At 41.8% G+C, this 19,351-nt stretch overlaps 1 protein-coding gene across 7 annotated transcripts in view; it reads right to left on the bottom strand.

The window, feature by feature from the left end:
* KCNC1 (potassium voltage-gated channel subfamily C member 1) overlaps positions 1-19,351 on the bottom strand; it is a 111,664-nt gene that overhangs the window by 33,031 nt on the left and 59,282 nt on the right. For all 7 annotated transcript variants that reach the window (XM_068148104.1, XM_068148109.1, XM_068148111.1 and 4 more), the window contains exon 2: positions 886-1,819. In XM_068148104.1, coding sequence (XP_068004205.1) covers positions 886-1,819 — 934 coding nt within the window. The remainder of the gene's footprint in view (positions 1-885; positions 1,820-19,351) is intronic.

The following is a 19,351-nucleotide window of genomic DNA, read 5'->3' as shown; positions in this document are numbered from 1 at the left end:
AAACTGGCCGGTAATGAATGACCAGTCAGACCTTATCCAGTTGGCCTTTGCTGCTAGAAGGTTGAAAGAGCTGTAACTCACCAACCCATACTTGCAAAAGGAGCATGTTTTAGAGAATGTGGTTCAAAACTCTTCATAGTTCTAAATGTTAAATTCTAGTGGAATATTATAGAATAGATTGATTTGCACGCCATGGAATAAACATCCTTACATCTAGTCATGTCTCAGAGTGAGTCATTTTGCATTAGTGTCAAGAATTTGAGCTGTTGTTCTATTTTGCAGTTAATCATCAGAAAGAGACGGGATTGTCTCATGAATATGCATGATGGTATAGTTGTCCCTTCAACTTACTAGGCACCTAGTTTCTGTAATGAGATGTACAATATCTGCCATTTAAAACAGCTGAAAGGTCCCAAATGGGAACAAATGAGAAAGCATCTGGCTGTTTCGAATTCCAGCCCTGTTTAGTCAGAAAACTCTGTAATTGCTGAGTACTTGGCTCCTACTCTGCTCTATGAAGCATTCAGCTCTCAGGAGCCTCTGAGATGCATTACACAGTCCAGCAACACAGCTGTAGAACTCTCAAAATTCTTCCACTAGATGTAACAGCTCTTCAAAATATCTTGAGACTTGTATGCCCTTAACCAGGACCAAAGTTTGGGCTCCTAGAGCGTGCTTTCATCCTTAGTTTTGCTGATCAGCCTCCACTGTACCATTTGTCCCTGCAACCTAGACTTCACACATATTATTCACTGTGTGATGGTGGGACTAGAATGGATAAATGTGCTACCCATTGCTCTAAGAAAGCAGTCTGGCTGAATCTTAAATCACTACGCGGGATGGAGGTTAACGGTCAGATGGACATTCCTCTAAGAGGTTTCCTACCTGCTCTGTTAATTTCTAAAATTTCTTCTTGGGCCAGTGGGCAAGTGTCGCTCTGAGTACTGTGGTGTGGAGAGTTTACGACAGATTTACAATAATTGGGGGATCCCAGCTGGGGTGGCCTCGGGATATGCTTCTTTTTTTTCTTTGGTAGCTTCTGCTTAGCCATAGCTAAGGAGTAATACATTCCGAAATTGTTCACAATGACAGGGACAGGCATGGCAATGGTCAGCACACCGGCGAGAGCACAGAGGGCCCCCACCAGCATGCCTGACCAAGTCTGAGGATACATGTCTCCGTAGCCCAGGGTCGTCATGGTGACAACAGCCCACCAAAAGCCGATGGGGATGTTTTTAAAGTGTGTGTGTTCACTGGCACTAGGGTCATTTGGTTTAGCACCTATTCTCTCGGCATAATAGATCATCGTGGCAAAGATTAAGACGCCCAATGCCAAAAATATGATGAGCAGCAAGAATTCGTTTGTGCTGGCGCGGAGGGTGTGTCCCAGGACCCGCAGCCCCACGAAGTGGCGGGTCAGCTTGAAAATTCGCAGGATTCGCACGAAACGGACTACGCGGAGGAAGCCCAGGACATCCTTAGCAGCTTTGGAAGACAGGCCACTGAGTCCAACCTCTAGATAGAAAGGCAGTATGGCCACAAAGTCAATGATGTTCAAAGAGTTTTTGATAAATTCCACCTTGTTTGGGCAGAAAGTGACTCTCATCAAGAACTCAAATGTAAACCAGACCACACAGACACCTTCGATGTAGGTGAGAAAGGCTTCAGTCTCTGCTTCCCTGTAGTGCCGCACCTGGGTGTCATTCCCGATGAATTCAGTTTCTGTCTTGTTCACGATGGGGTTAAATCTCTCGTGGGTCTCGAGGCAGAAGGTGGTGATGGAGACCAGAATGAAGAACAGGGAGGCAAATGCCACATACTGTGGATAGAAAGAGAGAGATGTTAAACAGTAGGTTAAGTACAGGGACTTTGATTCTGAAACACCAGGGAGAGACAAAAGCTGTATTAAAACTACAGATAATGCCAAGCCTTCTTCCTGTGAACTTAAGATGCCAAATCTCACCTGCAAAGATAGCTAACATTCAAACTTGGAGGGAGAGCAGTATAGAAGTAGATGCTAACATCGATTCCTATACAGCTGGCACTTAAGTGTGAATGTAAATTTAAGCAAACATTTCAATCTCAGAGCTGTCTGTGGGATTTAAGGTTAAGGACATTGAAATTTTGCCCTTCCTGAACTTGGTCTTCTGTTACTTTCTGGTCTTAAAGATAGAGCATGCCTTCTGGGACAACTGTCATGTGAGTCTTTTCTCAGTATTGTGTCAGCAGTATGGTGGCTCCATCCTGCTCCCAGTGACAACTGTTGTATTTCAGATCTCAGTAAGGTGTTAGTAAATACTAATGGCAGTCTCAGGTGGGCTCTACTGCAAGGAGCAGAGACCTGCTTAGCATTGTCAAACTTTCTTGCTGAATCAGAGACTGGTTGCATTTCTGAGATAGTTCTGATCTTGGAGATAGAAAACTTTTTCTATGCCTTGTTTGAAACAAATAACCCCAGTAACCCGGTAGAATTCATTGATACAGGGCTTGGACTTGCCAGCAGATGAGCAGTGAGGGCTGATGATGAAAGCTCTGGGACAGAAATCAGATGACTGAGATTCTCTTCTAACCTTCACCATTGACATTTTTAGCCTTCAAGCATGTGTGTCTACATCTTTTGCACCATCTTTTGTCTCCTTTTTTAAAAAATTGAGATGACAAACTCTTTGGGGCTGTGGTCTGCCTGCCAATTTATGTCTGCCCAGTATCAAGCCCATTGAATGTCTGTAGTGGGCACCTGGAAATGGAGACCTTGGCTGAGTCTCTGAACCATTCTTGAACCATGGACAATACAAAAAGTGGGTGGTGGCAGTGGAAGCAGCACAGCCTTTGCAAGTCAAGTTCCAGTAACTTGAGAGTTTGTTTTCTAGGAAAGAGCGATCTACACGAGACACCATTCATAATTCATTCCAGATCACAGTTCAGAGTGAGCTAGTAGAAGGTGCATGCTGCAGACGGTGCTCTTCTCCTTTGATGCTGCTCAGAATCACTTAATAAACCTGACTCAGGCTAGATGGGAGAAAAGAAACAGATCATGCTCAGAGATTTGCCAGCCTCTCCCTTTGCAACAGCTAATCCCGATCATGCTTTAAGGAAATTCAGGAAATTCTACCCTCCCCTGAACCTCTGGATGAAAGGCAGAGGAAGACAGCATTTTGTTTGAACTACATCTGTATCCTACATGCTGTTGAAGAATCAGGAAATCTACAGTAGAAGCACCCTCTCTTACCACTCTGTCTGGTGAATTTCAGTTTGAATGACCAAAATATTTGAATCACTACATCATAACCCTCCTGGTTCTGTGGACCCAACAAAGCAGTTTTCTTAATCTGTATGAGCAGGGCTTCTGAGCAGCATGAGACTTGCTGCTTCTCTCACAGGCAAACCCAGGGCTTGCCAAGACTAAGATGGGAGATGAGACCATTCTCACCATACATCTTTGTCTCCAAAGAAATGGTGAAGCTATTAGTGCTGTGGGGTTTTCAGAAAAATATATTAGTACTCTAGTGAGAGCAAATACATTGAGGTGTGGGGAATTTTGGGGGGGATGGGGGAGAAGACAGGGAGAATAATAAACTCTCAAGTAATTTTTCAGTAAGTCTATGGTGAATGCCATATATCTTGCAGGAACAAGCTAGGCTCAGAAGAGTTTCAGATCAGTGTTGGCAAACCATGAGTTGACTTTCTACAAAGCATCAGTAATTCAAATATATCCAGAACCCTTTGCTTTTTGCTAGACATGCATAAACCCCTATGATCACCATTCACAAGGAATCTTCAAACACTTAACAAACTTTATTTTACAGTAGTTACTCTTCTTGAGGCTTGTCTCTGGACACTGTTACACCTGACTGAAGCTGCCAACATTTGCCTGTGACCTGAATAACAAAGCTTTGCCTAGTTTGTATTTTAGTCTGAAAAAAAAACCCCATACTTCAACCACTCATTTAAAACTTAGTCCATGTATCACCAAAATGTTTAGCAACGGAGGCAAATCTGCAGCTCAGCCAGAGTAGGTTAAATGAAACCTGCTTTAAAGTACTTAGCTTTATACCTGCTTTATAATCTGTCAAGACCAATTTTCCAGGCTTTCTTCGAGATAGGGACCCTGCTTCAAACAAATGACTCACTTGGAATGTGCAAGTAATTCTACCCAATTTTTGAAAGAAATGTTGAATCTGTATGACTGATCAGATGACTAAATGTAGGCACATGATACTGGCAACCAGATAATGCTGTGGAAGTGAGGAAAAGCTAGACTCTGTCAAAAAGCAACCTCTGCAATATTTCATTAAGGATCCTAATGTAAGATGCTTTAAGATTATTTGAGTCATGATTATGAAACTGAAATTGCAAGGGGAAAAATCCACTTCTGCTTTTATAGGTGTGATAAAAGTGTGAGGGCACAATGAGATGTTACCACTGAACTCTGCCCTGTGCAGGAAGAGACGACCATCTTGGCAGTCTGCCTTCTTTCTGTCAGATGAACAGACAATTGATACAGAAGCTCACACCAGCAAATATCCTGGTTCACTCACAAGATTTTTCAAATTCATGTTTCTTAGCGGAGACAAATGGAAGAAGTAGGCTTGCAGATAGGCAAAGCTTGTTCCAGAGTCAGATAAAAAGTCCACTAGCAGATCATGGATGAAATGGTTACACAATGGAAAGAACCCCCATATGACACCTTGCAAAAAAATCTTGGAATGCTTAGTAGCACACAGACATGAAGCAGCGTGTTAAAAAAAATGTGCAGTCATCTGTGGAAAATATGCTTAAGTTATTCAGTGTTGATACTGCAATAAATAAATTAGAAGCAGATCTCTCAAATGTTAGTCCTAGCAGACAGCCATGTGCTTTGACAGGGTAGTTACTGGGATAAGCAGGACTGCATCAGAATTGGAAGTATGGAAGTACAGTATTTCTCTGTGACCACAGGACCAGCCAGCTGGTCACAGGCAAAGGCTGACTTCATGGCTGTGTAGCTCCCAGGCAAGTTTTCTAGTTTCATCTAGGATAGATGAAATCTTGTGATTTGATAGGAGAACATTGTCACAGAAGAGACGTGCATTTATTCTACAAGCTTCCTTGCTAGCTCCCTAGTCTGGCTGGCAGTGAGAACTAGATGGAGACAGTATGGTGGGAGTAAGAAATGTTTCATATTGCTCAGCAACAGCTCAATGGGAAATTCTTAACATATATAGATTGCTGATCCAAAAGCACCCCAAGACTTCTGCAGCTGAGTAAATGGGACACTGCAGAAGGAGCTCTAAGTGTTGAAAGTTTGTCTTCCATTTCTTTGAGGGGATGCAGAAACATACATATGGTAGGGACTTCCAAATGCCATTCCCCTGTCCCAAACCAGTGTGATCCTTCCTGAAAGGTAGCTATAGTGACTGTTATTAAGGACCTGCAATGGTGAGTATTGCAGAAATGCAGCAGGAAATTGATCCCAGGGCTTCATTGTATTTTATCTGTACTTTTTTTGTGATGCCTAACCTAAATCACCTTTGCTGCATTTTAAGCTTTTGTCCTATCCATGACAAACAGCTAAGGATTTAGAAATTTGCAGATATTTTCCTTCTTTTGTAAGCTAACAACCACTAAACATTCAAATGTTTTATGAGTCCTAGACTCCTGTTTTCATATACTCATGCTCTCACTGCATAAATTCAATGTAATTGTTAATCTCATTTGCTGATGATGCCACACACTTTCATGCTGTCAGTTCTGTCAAATGCTCTAGAATTAAAAACTGGAGGAAGTCACATAACATCTCATGCACAGGAACATAAACTAACACATGACAAAGGCAACCAAGGAACGTTCATTGCCCATTATTGCTGGGTTGTTCAGCCTTTTTCTGTTAGGCAGTAGGTAACCTACATTGAAAAGGCAAGTGATGTAGCAATGACGGATGCTAGTGTTATGTGTTAGGATTTTCAGGATCTCACCTCAACACTTTTGTTCTGGAAACTATTTTATCTCCTGAGAAAATCACACTTCCTCTGTAACTTGCTGCTAGTCCCTCCTTGTGGGAAGAGAAAAGGCATTTCTTATGCAGTTCCTTGACAAAGGGGAATTCCTGACTGGAGCTAGGTGGAATCCAACTGGGAAAACCCAAAGACTTGTGAAAATGAGCTTAGTCCTGAGACTTCCTGTGGCTTAGAAGTGATTTTTCATTTCTCCTTCCAAAATGAACAAAAACTTACACATGTCTCCTAATTAGGATTAAGTGCAGCCAGATGAGGGCCATTACATAAATCTGACCATTATGTATAGCTGACATTTTGATCTTGGAAATGTGAAACTACAAACAGAATTGGTTGTCAGGTTTTACTGTCTTGTGTGCATACACACACACACTCACTTTCCCAAAGTTAGCTGGCAAGGATGGAAAATAGCATTCAACTTGGAGGGGTTCTGTTGATCCACCCCATCTCGAATCCTTGGGTGATCTGTGGCAATCCTGCCGCAGGCCTGCTCAAGGCATGAAGTGTGTGCAAGTGAGTGTCACAGGGTAGCATAAGAGCTGCTTCCCAGGGCAGAAGTTCAAGATTACTTCAAAACATAGAGCTAGTTAGGAAACTGAAAGGTGCCAAAATCCAAGTTTGCAATTATTTTTAAAAAGAAATGATTTCAAAATCAGAGCTTGAAGTATTTTTATGTAACTTGCAGTACAACCTCAAGAGGGAGAAAGAGGCAGCTTCCCATTGTGACCTGACCTCTTTCTTCAATGCCCATCCTTTAGGTAAGGTGCACATTGTTTTGGAAAGGTGGGAAGCCATTCTCTCATCTTGATGTGTTAAGTACAAGTGAATTCCCTAAACACATTCCTTGCAACTCAGCAACATAAGTGCCCCTCTAACCACATGATAATTCAGGGGACACTCTTTTAAGTGTGGTAAATTGTTCCCTCCACAAAGCTTTTGCACATCATATGAACCCAGTCTCTGGTACTGACTGGAATCAGGGGAGACAAATACATTCCCTGTTGCCACCTTCTTTGCCTCTGAAACAAGAACCCAGGATTTCTGATTCTCTTTTCCCCTTGTCCCCTGTGTTCCATTAATCCATCCAGGCAGCTGCTCTGTTGTGGGGAACCTTGATACACAGGGAAACTGCAACATGGTGGGAGTCCATTTCTGTACCATTTCTTCCAGTAAGCAGTACAGCTTGTTTTTGATGTGAAGTGTTACACCGAGTATGTGATGATCAAGCTCTTCATGACACAGTCTCTCAGTGAGCTAAAGACTTGCAGCAGAAAAAAATAGCTTCTTCTTAACCTGGCCTTGTGGGCTGAGACAATCCATGTTTTACAGACCTTTTGTCCCAGTGCAAATGTTGACATAGTACTAGGAATGGGTTTTTATCCTTTCCAATAGTCACAAAAGTTGGGGAGTGAGGAATTGCCAATCGTATTTTAAAGGAGCTGTAGCCATGGTAACTGAGGTACCTTCAGTTACCAAGGTAACAAATGCAGCTCAACTGCCTTGCAGTGAAGCCAGGGAAACATACTCATGAGCTGTTGATTTTAATACGCGTTATAAATTGTTGAGCTATTTTAGGCACTTAATTCCATAAATCAAAAGTGTCTGTTAAAACTACCAATACACTGTACTATTTATGAATTATTCACCCCATTCTTATTTCACCACCTGGAGTTTTTTCCCCTGTCAGTGTATCTAGGCATTTTTTCACTCCTAGTTTTCCTTATTTATTGTTTTAGAAATGGTCTTTCTATCTGAAACAGATGATTCAGATTATTGCTGGTTGTAAATCTTATTCATTGGAGAAACCCTATCCCCTTCCCCATGGCCTCCCAACTCCAGTCCTGCAGCCTCTAAATGGAGCTTTATGTACTTCTGCCCTGAAACCATGAAATATATTTTGCTAAAAATTTGCTAATGAATTCAGTCAATACAATCTGGAATGAGCTCCATCCCAAGCAATCAATGCAGGCCCAGTGATGTACAGCAGGCAGGCAGGTAAATTGTTCCAAATAAATTTACAATTGATTTTACTTTTTAAACCAAATTAGGACATTTATAGGCTTACCAAATAAGATCAACTGCAACTTATGCAAAGAAGTGTATTCCTAAGTTTGTCTTTTCTAATACTAGTAGTGGACTTGTTGCTATTTATAGCTCACTAACTTTTATTCCTGGGAGAATAAGCATAACTTCTTATCTCAAATGCATGATTTACCTGTTATTGAAACAGGTCACATTTAGTCAGGATTTCCCCTGATTAGCAAAGCACTAATAACTTGTGGTAGCCGCTGTTTGTTAACAAACACTTAAGGATCACATAATTCAGTGTAAGTTATGTGATAGGTTTACACACCAGTGTCCTGCTATGGCTATGATGTGCAGACCAGGACCTGCTTCTGATCACACCTCTGGTGGTGCTGCTGGCTTGTGTGGGCACACCAGCACTGTGTGCCTTTGCTCAGCTCTCCACTATCTACACTCTCTGCTATGCAGACATTCCCACTGGAAAAGCAGATCTATGTATCAGAGTACTTTTTTGTTCAAGTGGAGCACTGTGCTGAGGCTGAACTCGTTGGCCGTGGAAGGAGGACGTACGGGGACAAGGTTGTCAGAGCTGCATGAGCATAGAATGCTTGGATCTGGAAGTAGCATAGCTATGACTTTATGTCCAAGTGTGTATGATCTGCAGTTACTAGTATGCTAATTTAGAGATGCTTTGCCTGCACAGATGACTCATTCAGGGTATTGGGCATATCGTTGGAAGGGGAGCAAAACCTAGCTCTTCACCAATATGCAGTGTCTGCTGCATTCACTTCCTGTGTTTATATCCATGTTGTGGCAATAGGTGTGCAAAATCTTACATTCTGCAACCACATAAGATTCTGAGTCAGTGAAAAGCTGAGTTGTGGAAAGTTCCCTCAGAGCTGTTTAAGTAGTGATGTCTGCAGTGCTGTAAGACTGGCAACTAAGAAGCTATCTTTAAAACCCCATAGATGTTTAGGCAGATGTCATGGGATTTAATACAGCCATTGGATTTTGAAGGTACTTGGTTTATTTTGGCTGAACAAAATATGCTTGTACATGAGTGTTATGTTACAGTCCTCTCAGTGTTCTTCTATAATGACCATTAGCATGAGTCATTCTCCTTGCTGCTTGCTCAGAAAATCCTATTAGTTCTTCACATGCATATGCAACTCCCATTAGTATTAAAGATGAGCAAATCATTTAATAGGTGTTGGTTTAACCCTCAGTTTTTGGCATATTAGATGAGGCATCATTCTTACAAATCTTGGAAGTGAGAAATGCTAAAAGTTTCATTTTGTGCATCCTATTGCAACTGGGAGGCCTTTCCAGGGCCATTCAGGAGATTATAGGGGATGGACTTCATTTCAGGGAGAACTCCAGAGTAGAGTATTTATTTATCTTTATCATGCTCTTTCATCCCATTATTCCTATTTACATGGTAATTTGTTTTCTTCAGTTTTTCCCCTCCTTGGTCAAAGTGCTCTTCAGATCGTTGCAAACTGCTTTTTTAACTCTTTAGTCAGCTGCTTAGCAGAGGTAGATATATTGAGTTGATTCAGTCTGTGTTCTTGGTTCCCCTTATCCCAGCCTGCAGAGGTATCTTTTGGTTTTAGTGATGATTTTCTAGAAAATAAGGATGAGGAATACTGGGAGCTCTTCAAAGCTCAGTTTAGATCAGAGCATTTTAAAATGTGAATATTAGCCATTTCCCTGATGTTTGAGCTGAAGCTTAAATGTTATTGTTGTTACCCTGCAGAGAAATGTTATAATGATAACATGTTAGAAGGATTTCACTTCTCAATACCACATTTTTAAAAATCTGATTAGTCTGCTGGTTTGTTGCCTTTCAAACCTACTCAACAAGCAGCTCAAGTACAAGATATTCTTGCCTGCTGCAAGTGACAGATACGCTGCACTTACCCAGCCCTTCCCATTGCCTGCCAGACAGGGAACTGAATCAAGATAGCTGAGCTACCTGAACATAAAGCAGTTCTGGACTGATTCATTGGCTCATGAATGCAAGAAGCATCATGCAGTGCATTTATTACAGTGCCAAGCTCTTCTAAGTGGACTTGAATTTCTGTATTGCTTTCTGGGATTAAATGTTTCTGACACTGACTAGAGGGTTTCTCTTCCCAGCTCTCATTTATGACAGAATGAATTTCTTTACTGTTGACTTTTCTGAGTTACAAATGGCTGTTGGGTTGATTCGTAAGGCCACAGTCTAGTAAGCATAAATTCAGATAAAGCTTCTGGTTTATCATAACTTTGTAGCAAAGCTCTGGAGCTGGAAAACAGCATGGAGAACTAGAGCCTCCTGGCTAATGGTGAAGAATGGTGGCCATGGGGACTGGAAAATGGCTTTCTTTGATGTGCTGTAGCTAGACTATCTCAGTCTCCAATGCAGTTAGTCTCTACTTGGTGTTGCCATGGCTGCCTTATTGTGATCCTATAAACCCTTTCTCTTCATTTGATTTGTGTGTGCAGTCAGTTTCAGTATTCTGGGTTCCCTTTCTCATCTGGGCAAGTGTGTATGAAAGGAGAGGAGTATTTGTCTTTAAGTCCTTTTGCTATTTCTAATACAGAAGTAGGCTGGAGCCTTCTGAGAAGGCAGTAAATTCTTCTTACACTACAAGGAACATGTATTGCTGGGTTAAAAATGTGTGCTGATGCAAAACTAGGCTGTATCTTGGAAGATAAAATCTTTTTCCACCACTGAAATGATTACTATCGTGAGGAAGCAAAGAAATACAGAAAGGGGAGAAGGAGATGTGTCTAAATGGTTTATGGTGGGTCAACTTAAAATCAGGTGTCCCTTTCATTCTAGCAAATGAATCGAGAGAGCTGTTAGGTTTTGCTGACAGCCCCTTTTCCTGTGTGCACTGCAGCACAACTAAATTCTCCCAATTGCCCTCACCAAGAACTTCAGCGGTATTGCAGTGACTGCCTGTCCTGCAAGAATATCTGCTGTGGCATTCAGCTGGCTGGTTTGGTGATTAGGTTAGCAGTGCTGTCTGGAGATGTTAACGTGTGTTCTGTGGCCAAAGCTCAAGGGTCAGCTTTTACTGATAAGAACAAGTAATTTGAAGGAGGGGATGTTTCTATAGGTGGAGTGCAAGAGTATACTTTCAATTCACTTGTTTCTTCTAGCCAATATCCCTTTCTCTTTATTATGGCTTTTCATCCTGTAGAGCTGAGTTGAGGAGTAGTGTGCATGTAAGTGGGAAAGAGTAAGTGATGAAAACAAGGAAACATGACATTGGACTAATTAGGCCTCTGCTGCTTAGCAACAAATAAATACTATTTAGGAGCAACAGGAATCAGACTGAAAGGAAAAAAACAGGTAGCTGAACTGAGTGAGGGCTTAAAACAATTTTAATTTAATCTCATCCTCTGCTCTTTACTCTTATTTTAAAGTCATAAATGGACAAATAAGGAGCTGAGTGAGATTATAGGGCAAGGCCTATGTCTGTGTGAAAAGAGCATCAAATGCAACCAAACTGCACTGAAATTAAAGAAAAACTCTTAGTAGCTGGGAAACAATGCCTAAGCCAAGATAGCAAAGCATTCCTGAAAGCTTTTTAGACCAGTGTTGGGTTTTGGTATTAAGTGGTCTTCTCTAGAAATTAGTTGTAAGGCCACATTGACAGCAAATTCACTAGAAGCAACTCTACTAGATTTGATGCTTCTGGACCCCCTTCCTTCTGTCATTGAGGATCATGCTCTTGCTGTTGGTTTCTGTACCTGAAGCAAGGTGTAATGAGTCAGCAGGATTCCTGTGTAAAAGAAACCTGGAAACACTGTGTATGAAAGTTTGGTAATAGTGCATATTGATTTATATTAAGGAGATCTATTACCTTGTCTCTTGTCTTGCACCCTATTAGATAGGTTCTGATTCACTCTCAACCCTCAGTCCCATGGAACTTATTTCTACAGTCTTGAGTCAAATTGCAGAACTAGCCTATCAGTTTCAACTAATAACTTTTTGCACTTGACTACTTGTAGGTTTTCAACCTAATTTAAAGAGAACAGCAGGTAGCTAGAGAGAAGAGAAGATGATGACAGCATTCTGCTCCTTCCCTAAAAGTCAGTGGCAAAGACTAATAGTTTTGTATTAAACAGCTTTTCTCATGAGCATATCTCAAAATGATGCACAAAAGAGACAGGCTAATATTAATTCTCCATTGTGTACGGGGAGGACTAAGCTGCAGAAATGAAACTGGGTTTGTTCACTAGCGCAGTTTACCTGCTTCTAGGAAATAAATACTACCCAGAACTTAGTGTGGAACACAGATACAGCAAAAATGTCCCTTGAGAGTAGGTATTGCTTCTAAGCTGCAGTGTCAGTGAGCATTCAGGCATGACTAGACATCATCCATTAAGTCTGTTTCTCTGGAAATCCTGTTGAGATGGAAGTTGTAAATGGGGCAAGAGCCAGCCAACTTCTTAATAGTGGAGCACTGCAGCTAATGATGCTTCTATTCATTTGCTACACTAATGGTGCAGCTTAATGGGACAGTAAAAGAAAATGCAAACACCAGTCTTTAGTAGCTTCAGCCCATTAGGTATGTTTTGAATCTCAGGGCATTCAGAAAACCAAGTTGTGTAGTCCATTTCATAGTGATTTTAAATTAGAACAAGGACACCGATCCATGGATCCTAGCCATGATTTAACGAACTGGTGAGACTAGTAACAGATGCAGAATTCATGTCACAGTTTCATATGTAGGTTTGTCATTTCATTGGCCAACTATGTTCTTTAAAGAAGTTGGTCAGAATATACAGCTTTGGTTTTTATCCTCATTATGATCCTAAATCCATGAAATTTCAGGAAAGCATTTTGTTGTGTTTAAGGCCACATTTGGGGTGCAGGTCTCAACTGTGGGCTTAAAATTGTGTAGTCTCCTCAGTGTCTCCCAGACCAAACTATGGTGACAAAGGAGGTTGGTGAGATAACAGAAATATCACAACTGTGACTGCACTTCAGCCCCACCAAGAATCACTTCCCAAGTATCCATTAGTGAATGGTGAGAGGGCTGAGAGAGCAAGGACAACTGTACATGCATCTGCTCTGTGTGTGAGTCTGCACACTGGCTTTATGCTGGGAAAACTCAAGTTTTGCTGGTGTGCAGAATAGATCTTGTAGGAATAGTTACAGACTTTGCAAACTGGATGATCAGAATTTGCTTGGCAGGTTGTCCTTTTAATTTGGGCTTCAAGGTATTCCTAATAAACTTTGTCAAAACACTGCACTTTTCCAAAACACTGCACACTTCTTTCTCTCTCTCTTCTTTTTCTTCTTGTTTTTTGTCTTTAACCTGGGAAAAGAAGTAAGTTGTTCCTTCTAAAGTGGCTAAAGTAAAAGTATTATGGAGTCTGTCTGATTATTGCACAGGACTACATGGTTAGAAACATACAAAGACAGTTTAAGGAATGCTTTCTTTTGTGGTCAACTTCTTCCTATTCAAGTGGGAGAATAAGAAACACAGGTATGTCATTACTTGTGCAATTTATCAGTATATAACTTTTAATTGCACACCAGGGGATGTGACTTTACTCTGAAATAACTTGCCTGAGCAAATTAAGAAGCTTCTTGGAGACTCAGGAGCTACATGCAAGTCCTTGGAGTTCAGTGCTTTAGCTGCAAGATTATTATTCTTGTCATATTTTCCTTCTTTCAGAGGAAACATCCACCTAAGCCAGAATCATACTGCTGTTGAAATTGGTAGATATTCTGTGGCATGTTTCGCTCTGTAGACAATTCAACTTCTGGTGTCCAGGAGTGTGAATTGTGTGTTGTCCAAAGCTGTTTGCAGTCACTACAACAGTTGTGAACCTTTCAGTATTGAGCCAAACTTGACCATAAAATCTCAGTCTATATCTGTTCCTGTTCTCAGTTTCTTGTTGCCATGTGTTTGACACTGAGTTTGCAATGGAGGCCAAGTTTATAATTTCTACCCATCATCAAGTAACTATGTTTTGTAGCAGCTATTGAAGTGATACCAAAGGTACAATTTGCTGGGGAGATGGATCTTTGTGTAATGGATTGGATGCATGTTGGTGATAGACCTGTGCTCTTTAACAGAGCCAAAGCTCTTGCATCTGCCAGTGTAGCAGGGAACTCTGGACATCTCACATCTATCTGTTGAAATGGAAGTTTGGGATCCTATGAAAACAGAGCTAGTGGATGTTCTTTGTCATTCTTTTGTGTAGGATCTCTCTCTGCAAGAGACTGAAGAGATATCCTAAACCACTACCCAAATCTAGCAGTTTGGTCTGTTCTCTCTGTTCTGAAGAGCAGCTGTCAAGTATTTGTTTTTGCCAGGCCTGAGGACTAGAACATCAAATGAGTTGTGGTTTCATGCCTTCTCCTCTGCCCTATTTTGCCAGGAAATGCATACTCAAATGCATATAGCCAGCCAGAAATACTGGCTCTTCATCGTAGGGGAATACCTGTCCTTTTAAACTAGGTTCCTGACTCCCATGCTGTGGGCCACCTGAGGGCAGAACATGATGTCCCATATTTATGAGGGACTGCCAATAAATACCATCAGTGAGGCAGGCAGTGAAATTCTTGGGCACACTCAGGACTGGGTAATGCCAGTGATGGAGGAAAGTGGCCAGTTCCTGGTGGGAAGGAGGTGGGGAGTTGGCAGTTGCTGATTTTTGCAGGGGAAGCAAGGGGCAGAGTTAAAGCAAAGATTCATATACAATTCCTGCTTCACAATTCGTGTACAATGTTGGCATTGCTGATACCAGCTTGAAAGTACTGGATTTTGCAGGTCCTGTATCTTCCTCTGCTGTCCTCCATTTTGTGTTGCACTCTATACCCTTGAGAGAACAAATGCTGCAACAGCAGGGTTATAGTGTCATTCAGATAGGATTTGGTTATGCATCTGAAGTCCAAGGCCTTTTGCTTTATTAGGTTGCAGCTGGCATTTGTTTTTCACTAGCCAAACTAGGGCATTTGACAGCAGGTAGCAGAAGGCAGAAACTTCATGTCTAATAGGCAGAAACTTCATATCCATATAAACTAGGAGAAGTATCTAAGCTTAACAGCTCTGCCTGCACCCATGTATCTTGTTTCACCAATGAAGCATCAGAAGAACAGTCTGCACTGATCTTCCTCCACATCTGAGGAAGGTCAACCCTACTAGCATTGTGGTTTCCCAGTGTGTTGATCCTTGTTAAATTGGTATTGGTGATGGTGTGGGGAGGAGGGGGTCATTGAAACAGAACCAGAACTGCTGCAATTGTGTGCCCAAAAAGAGTATTTGACAATGGAAGCAGCGACCCCTCAGCAATCCTCAACATCCCTGGACCTCATCTTTATCTCTCAACATAGTGTTTCATTCCCTGATCAAATGCCTACTGCCTGACACCATTCACCTTTTCCTAGCATCCTACATGCTTACAGGTATTGTCACAGCAAAATCATGTTTCACCATGATGTGAGAAATTAGGCATTGGATAAATTGTTGTGTGACTATTTGACAAAAATCTTCTCTCTTTAATTTTCCTTGAAGCCACAGCAGAATTTCTAGGTATGTAGAATTCAGGGTGGGAGTGACCAAGAGCCAGAGGGGCTTGGTGTGGAATCAAAACGGTGATTTCTGTGCAGTGTGTGGTAGGTGAGCAGCAGAGAAAGCTGGACTCTCTGTGAACAGGCGCTAGAGCAGTGGGCATTCAAAAGTGAACTGGAGCGTAAATAAGTAGTGGGACATACCCCATTTGCTTGTTTGTTTCTGTCATAGCTAGAAAAGCTGCATTATCTCTTTACATGAGTCTCATGTTTGTTTTCAGTTCAGCTTCCTCACAGGAAAACAAACCACGTCTGGGATGTGTTTTGCTCAGGGCTCTGCACAGTGACACACACATTCAAGCTGTGTGGTGTGTACACCTGGCAGCCCATGTAGTGTGCTTGCATCGTGCTTGGTAAGGCTGGTCTCTGCTGCTAAGCTATGCTGCTAAGCCTGTCTAGCAATAAAAAAATCCCTCCTTGTGTATTAGAGCACTGGGCAGGCCAATTAAAATGGGAAGTAAGTTCACCACATAATGGAGTAATAAAAAATTATCCAGCTTGCTAGAGAAATCTGTGGTAAAAAAATTTGCCACCTGGTTTCTCTGGAGAGAGTTAGTCTGTGTGTGTACTAATTTTCTCCTCCTCCTTCCTTTTCTGTATTTGATCATGATAGAGAGTACCCACAGCACAACAGTTGTGCACTATGATTAGTTAAGCTTATTGGAGGATGTTTAGGGGTAGAGATTTTATTTTTTGAAGTACTGGTGCCTGTCATGTTAGGTGAAAACCATCCTTATGCAGCCCTTTAAAAAAAAACCCAGACCCCAAACCCCCAAAATTCACAATCAAACCGCCACCCAAACACACCAAAACAACAGAGGCTTCATCCTTTCTGCATCTTTATAGACCAATATGACATTGCAAGGATTCCCCAACAGGGTATCACAGTGGTGAAGTTGCTCAGCATCTTAGTGCTTCCTCTGCTCTAAGGAATTCACATGCCAACACTCACCTAAATGTGATAGCTGGCAGACTAATCCTTACAGTTTGAGCTTGTTGGATAAGAACTATTGCCTCATGTGACAGATCAGGAAAAGAAACAGAGGCCACACTGAACCTTCATTTAGGGAAAACACCAGGAGACTCCAGCTCATCTTCTGTGGCTTCCAACAGCCTTGCATTTCATTTCAGTTCCTGCTTTTAACACTACAGAGCTGCAATTAGCAGCTAAGCACAGACAACCAGATAACTTAATAACAGCAAAACATCTTTGGAGCAGGTAAAATCACAGAAACAATGTAAACCAGGTTCTCATAAAAAGTAAACATTCCAAAAATCAGTAAGCAATCAGAAAACAGAAGCAGAAAGTGATGAATCTGCGTGCCTCACAGGGTCTGCAGTAAAAACCATTCTGGACTTTGTGTTAATGTCATGCCTTGTACAACTAGAGGCAGCTCTGAAACACATCTAAGCAATGTGTGGTGGCCTGGCCTGCACAAGTTACACAGTCTCTATAATTAGTGTTTCTTCCTCCAGACTTGGAACATGTATTAAGCGAGCTGCTGAAACTGTGACCTGTTTGGAAGTTATTTTCTAAAGGAGCTATCTTTGCAGGAGCTTGTAAGTGTTTCTTAGGCTGTTGAGATTCCATTTCCTGCACCCTTCAGTAGGAATTGCTTTTACAGACCATCCGTTTTCCTCAGCAGGCACTACTGCGTTATTAAAGTGCTTGACTTGCCCCAGGAAGGTATTTTTCCAGCGTAAGATGAAGTTTAGGTGACAGGCTCTCATGAGGGCTCCCCACCCCCCTCCTTTTTTTTTTTTTTCCCACTGTAAGCTGCTGCTACTAGCTGGTGTTTTAAGCTTTCACATTTCATCATGAAATTTGTATCATCTGCTAGAATTTAAGTCTTGATGAACGGGCTATTGCAAGTACTCTACTGGCCAGGCTGTTCAAGCATGTTACCATCCACATATGTACTGCCAGGTGCTGCACTCCACATGTGCCTCCCTGGCTTTAAATTAAACTTGTCCTCCTGTTGTTGTTACTCCAGAAAAGCAATGAAGATTAACTATCTTAAGACTATTACTAAGATCAACATCAAGTTTCCTTTGTTATTGGCAAAATTACTACTACTACTTAGTAAATGCACTCTGTGGCAAACCCTGACACGAAGAACATCTCTAGAGAGAAGAGTTGGAAGAGAAGCCCAGAAAAGGGAAAATATGTGCTGTGTTCACACAGCAGGAGGTTAATGGAAGAACCTGCTGGTCTTCTGACCTGGCAAGGCAAGAAATCTGCATGTCTGGAATGGATTCAGCTAACAGAAGTTGCACATTTCTTTTAACTTTGCTGTCATTAAAGTAGGATTTCATCTGAAGTAACGTGGCTTTTTGTGCAGAAAGGAGGGAGAGTTATAAATAACAATTCCTTACATTATACTGCACCTTCTCTCCAGAGATACTGAAGCACTTGACAGGTTAATTAACACACAGAACTCTCATAGGAGATCCATAGAGCATCAAAAGCTGTCAAGCTACCAAAACCCTAATGACTTCTGCATGTCATCGGAGGAGCTCTTGGTGACTGGGAACACCCTTAACCACTGGAAATACAAAGAAGAGTTCCTTGCTGTAAATCCACTTGAGTATGTTTAAATCATAAAGGTGGGTTGTAATAATTCTGCTTGCAAATGGTGGCACTAATCTGTGGTTTGGAGGCCCTTCCAGATAATCACACTGCAACAAGTTTAGATTGGATATTAGGGAAAAAAAATCAGTTATTGAAATGGTGGTCAGACATTGGAACAGGCTGCCCAGGGAGGTGGTGGAGTCACTGTCCCGGAGGTGTTCAAAACATATGTAGACATGGCACTTTGGGACATAGTTAAATAGCCATGGTGGTGTTGGGTCAATGGTTTGACTCAATAATCTTAGAGGTCTTTTTCAACCAAAGTAATTCTGATTTTCTAAGTGTCCTTTTCTAGAGGGAAATGATGGATGCCAAGCAACTAAAGACCACATTCTAAAGTGAGCTTGTCTCTGGTTTCAGATGGGCCAAACGTTAACATTTCACCCAGAACAACTAGGGGGTGGTCTTAGCTTTTCTCCTGCAATGGAGGCTGAGTTTTTGCTGCTCCCAGGTATGAGTCATTCAAAAAATTCTGGCTTTGTCCAAATTTACAGGTGGTGACAGCCCTAGAAATAGAATTAAAAGACTCGAGGGTGTTAGCTGCAGGAGCTGGGATTTTTGTAAGTGAACCAAAGTGGATTAGGAACACTGAACTATTCCCAACTAAATGGGATGTGGCACGTGATTTCTGAAGATTCCCCACATAACCTGACTCCACAGAACTTTGAAAGATGCAAATGGATGTGTTCAGGTGTTTTGAAATCATGACTGGAATCTGATCTGAGAAGTCAGTCATGCATTTTATTCCTCTATATCTGCACTTGCCTTCTGTGGCAGACTGAACAGGTACTTCTTGGATGTCATTTTCTAAGAGTTCCATGAGCAAACCAGGCCAGAAATAGCTCCACCAGACAGAAACATCAGCCATCCTCTGCAGCACATAGTGCAAGGCTAAGCGACTTACTGACACGGGATTCCCACTTGCCGTGAAAGAATACCTGCTGTGGACCGCGACAAAAGAAGGGAGGGAAGCTCAGTTCGCCTGGGTAGCCAATGATCAGCATTACCAGGAGCTTGTGCGTGCACTAGAAGGAGAATGTGTCCTAAGGTCTCCAGAGCTGTCAGGAAGGAAGTGTCAGGCTGCCCAGGCAAGCAGAACGCACAGAAGGGGATCTGCAG

The sequence above is a fragment of the Melanerpes formicivorus genome, unplaced genomic scaffold (genome assembly GCF_026170545.1).
Source record: "Melanerpes formicivorus ecotype bairdi unplaced genomic scaffold, bMelFor1.0.p_v2 SCAF_16, whole genome shotgun sequence".
Taxonomy (NCBI): Eukaryota; Metazoa; Chordata; class Aves; order Piciformes; family Picidae; genus Melanerpes; species Melanerpes formicivorus.
This window is presented reverse-complemented; position numbering and strand designations above follow the sequence as displayed.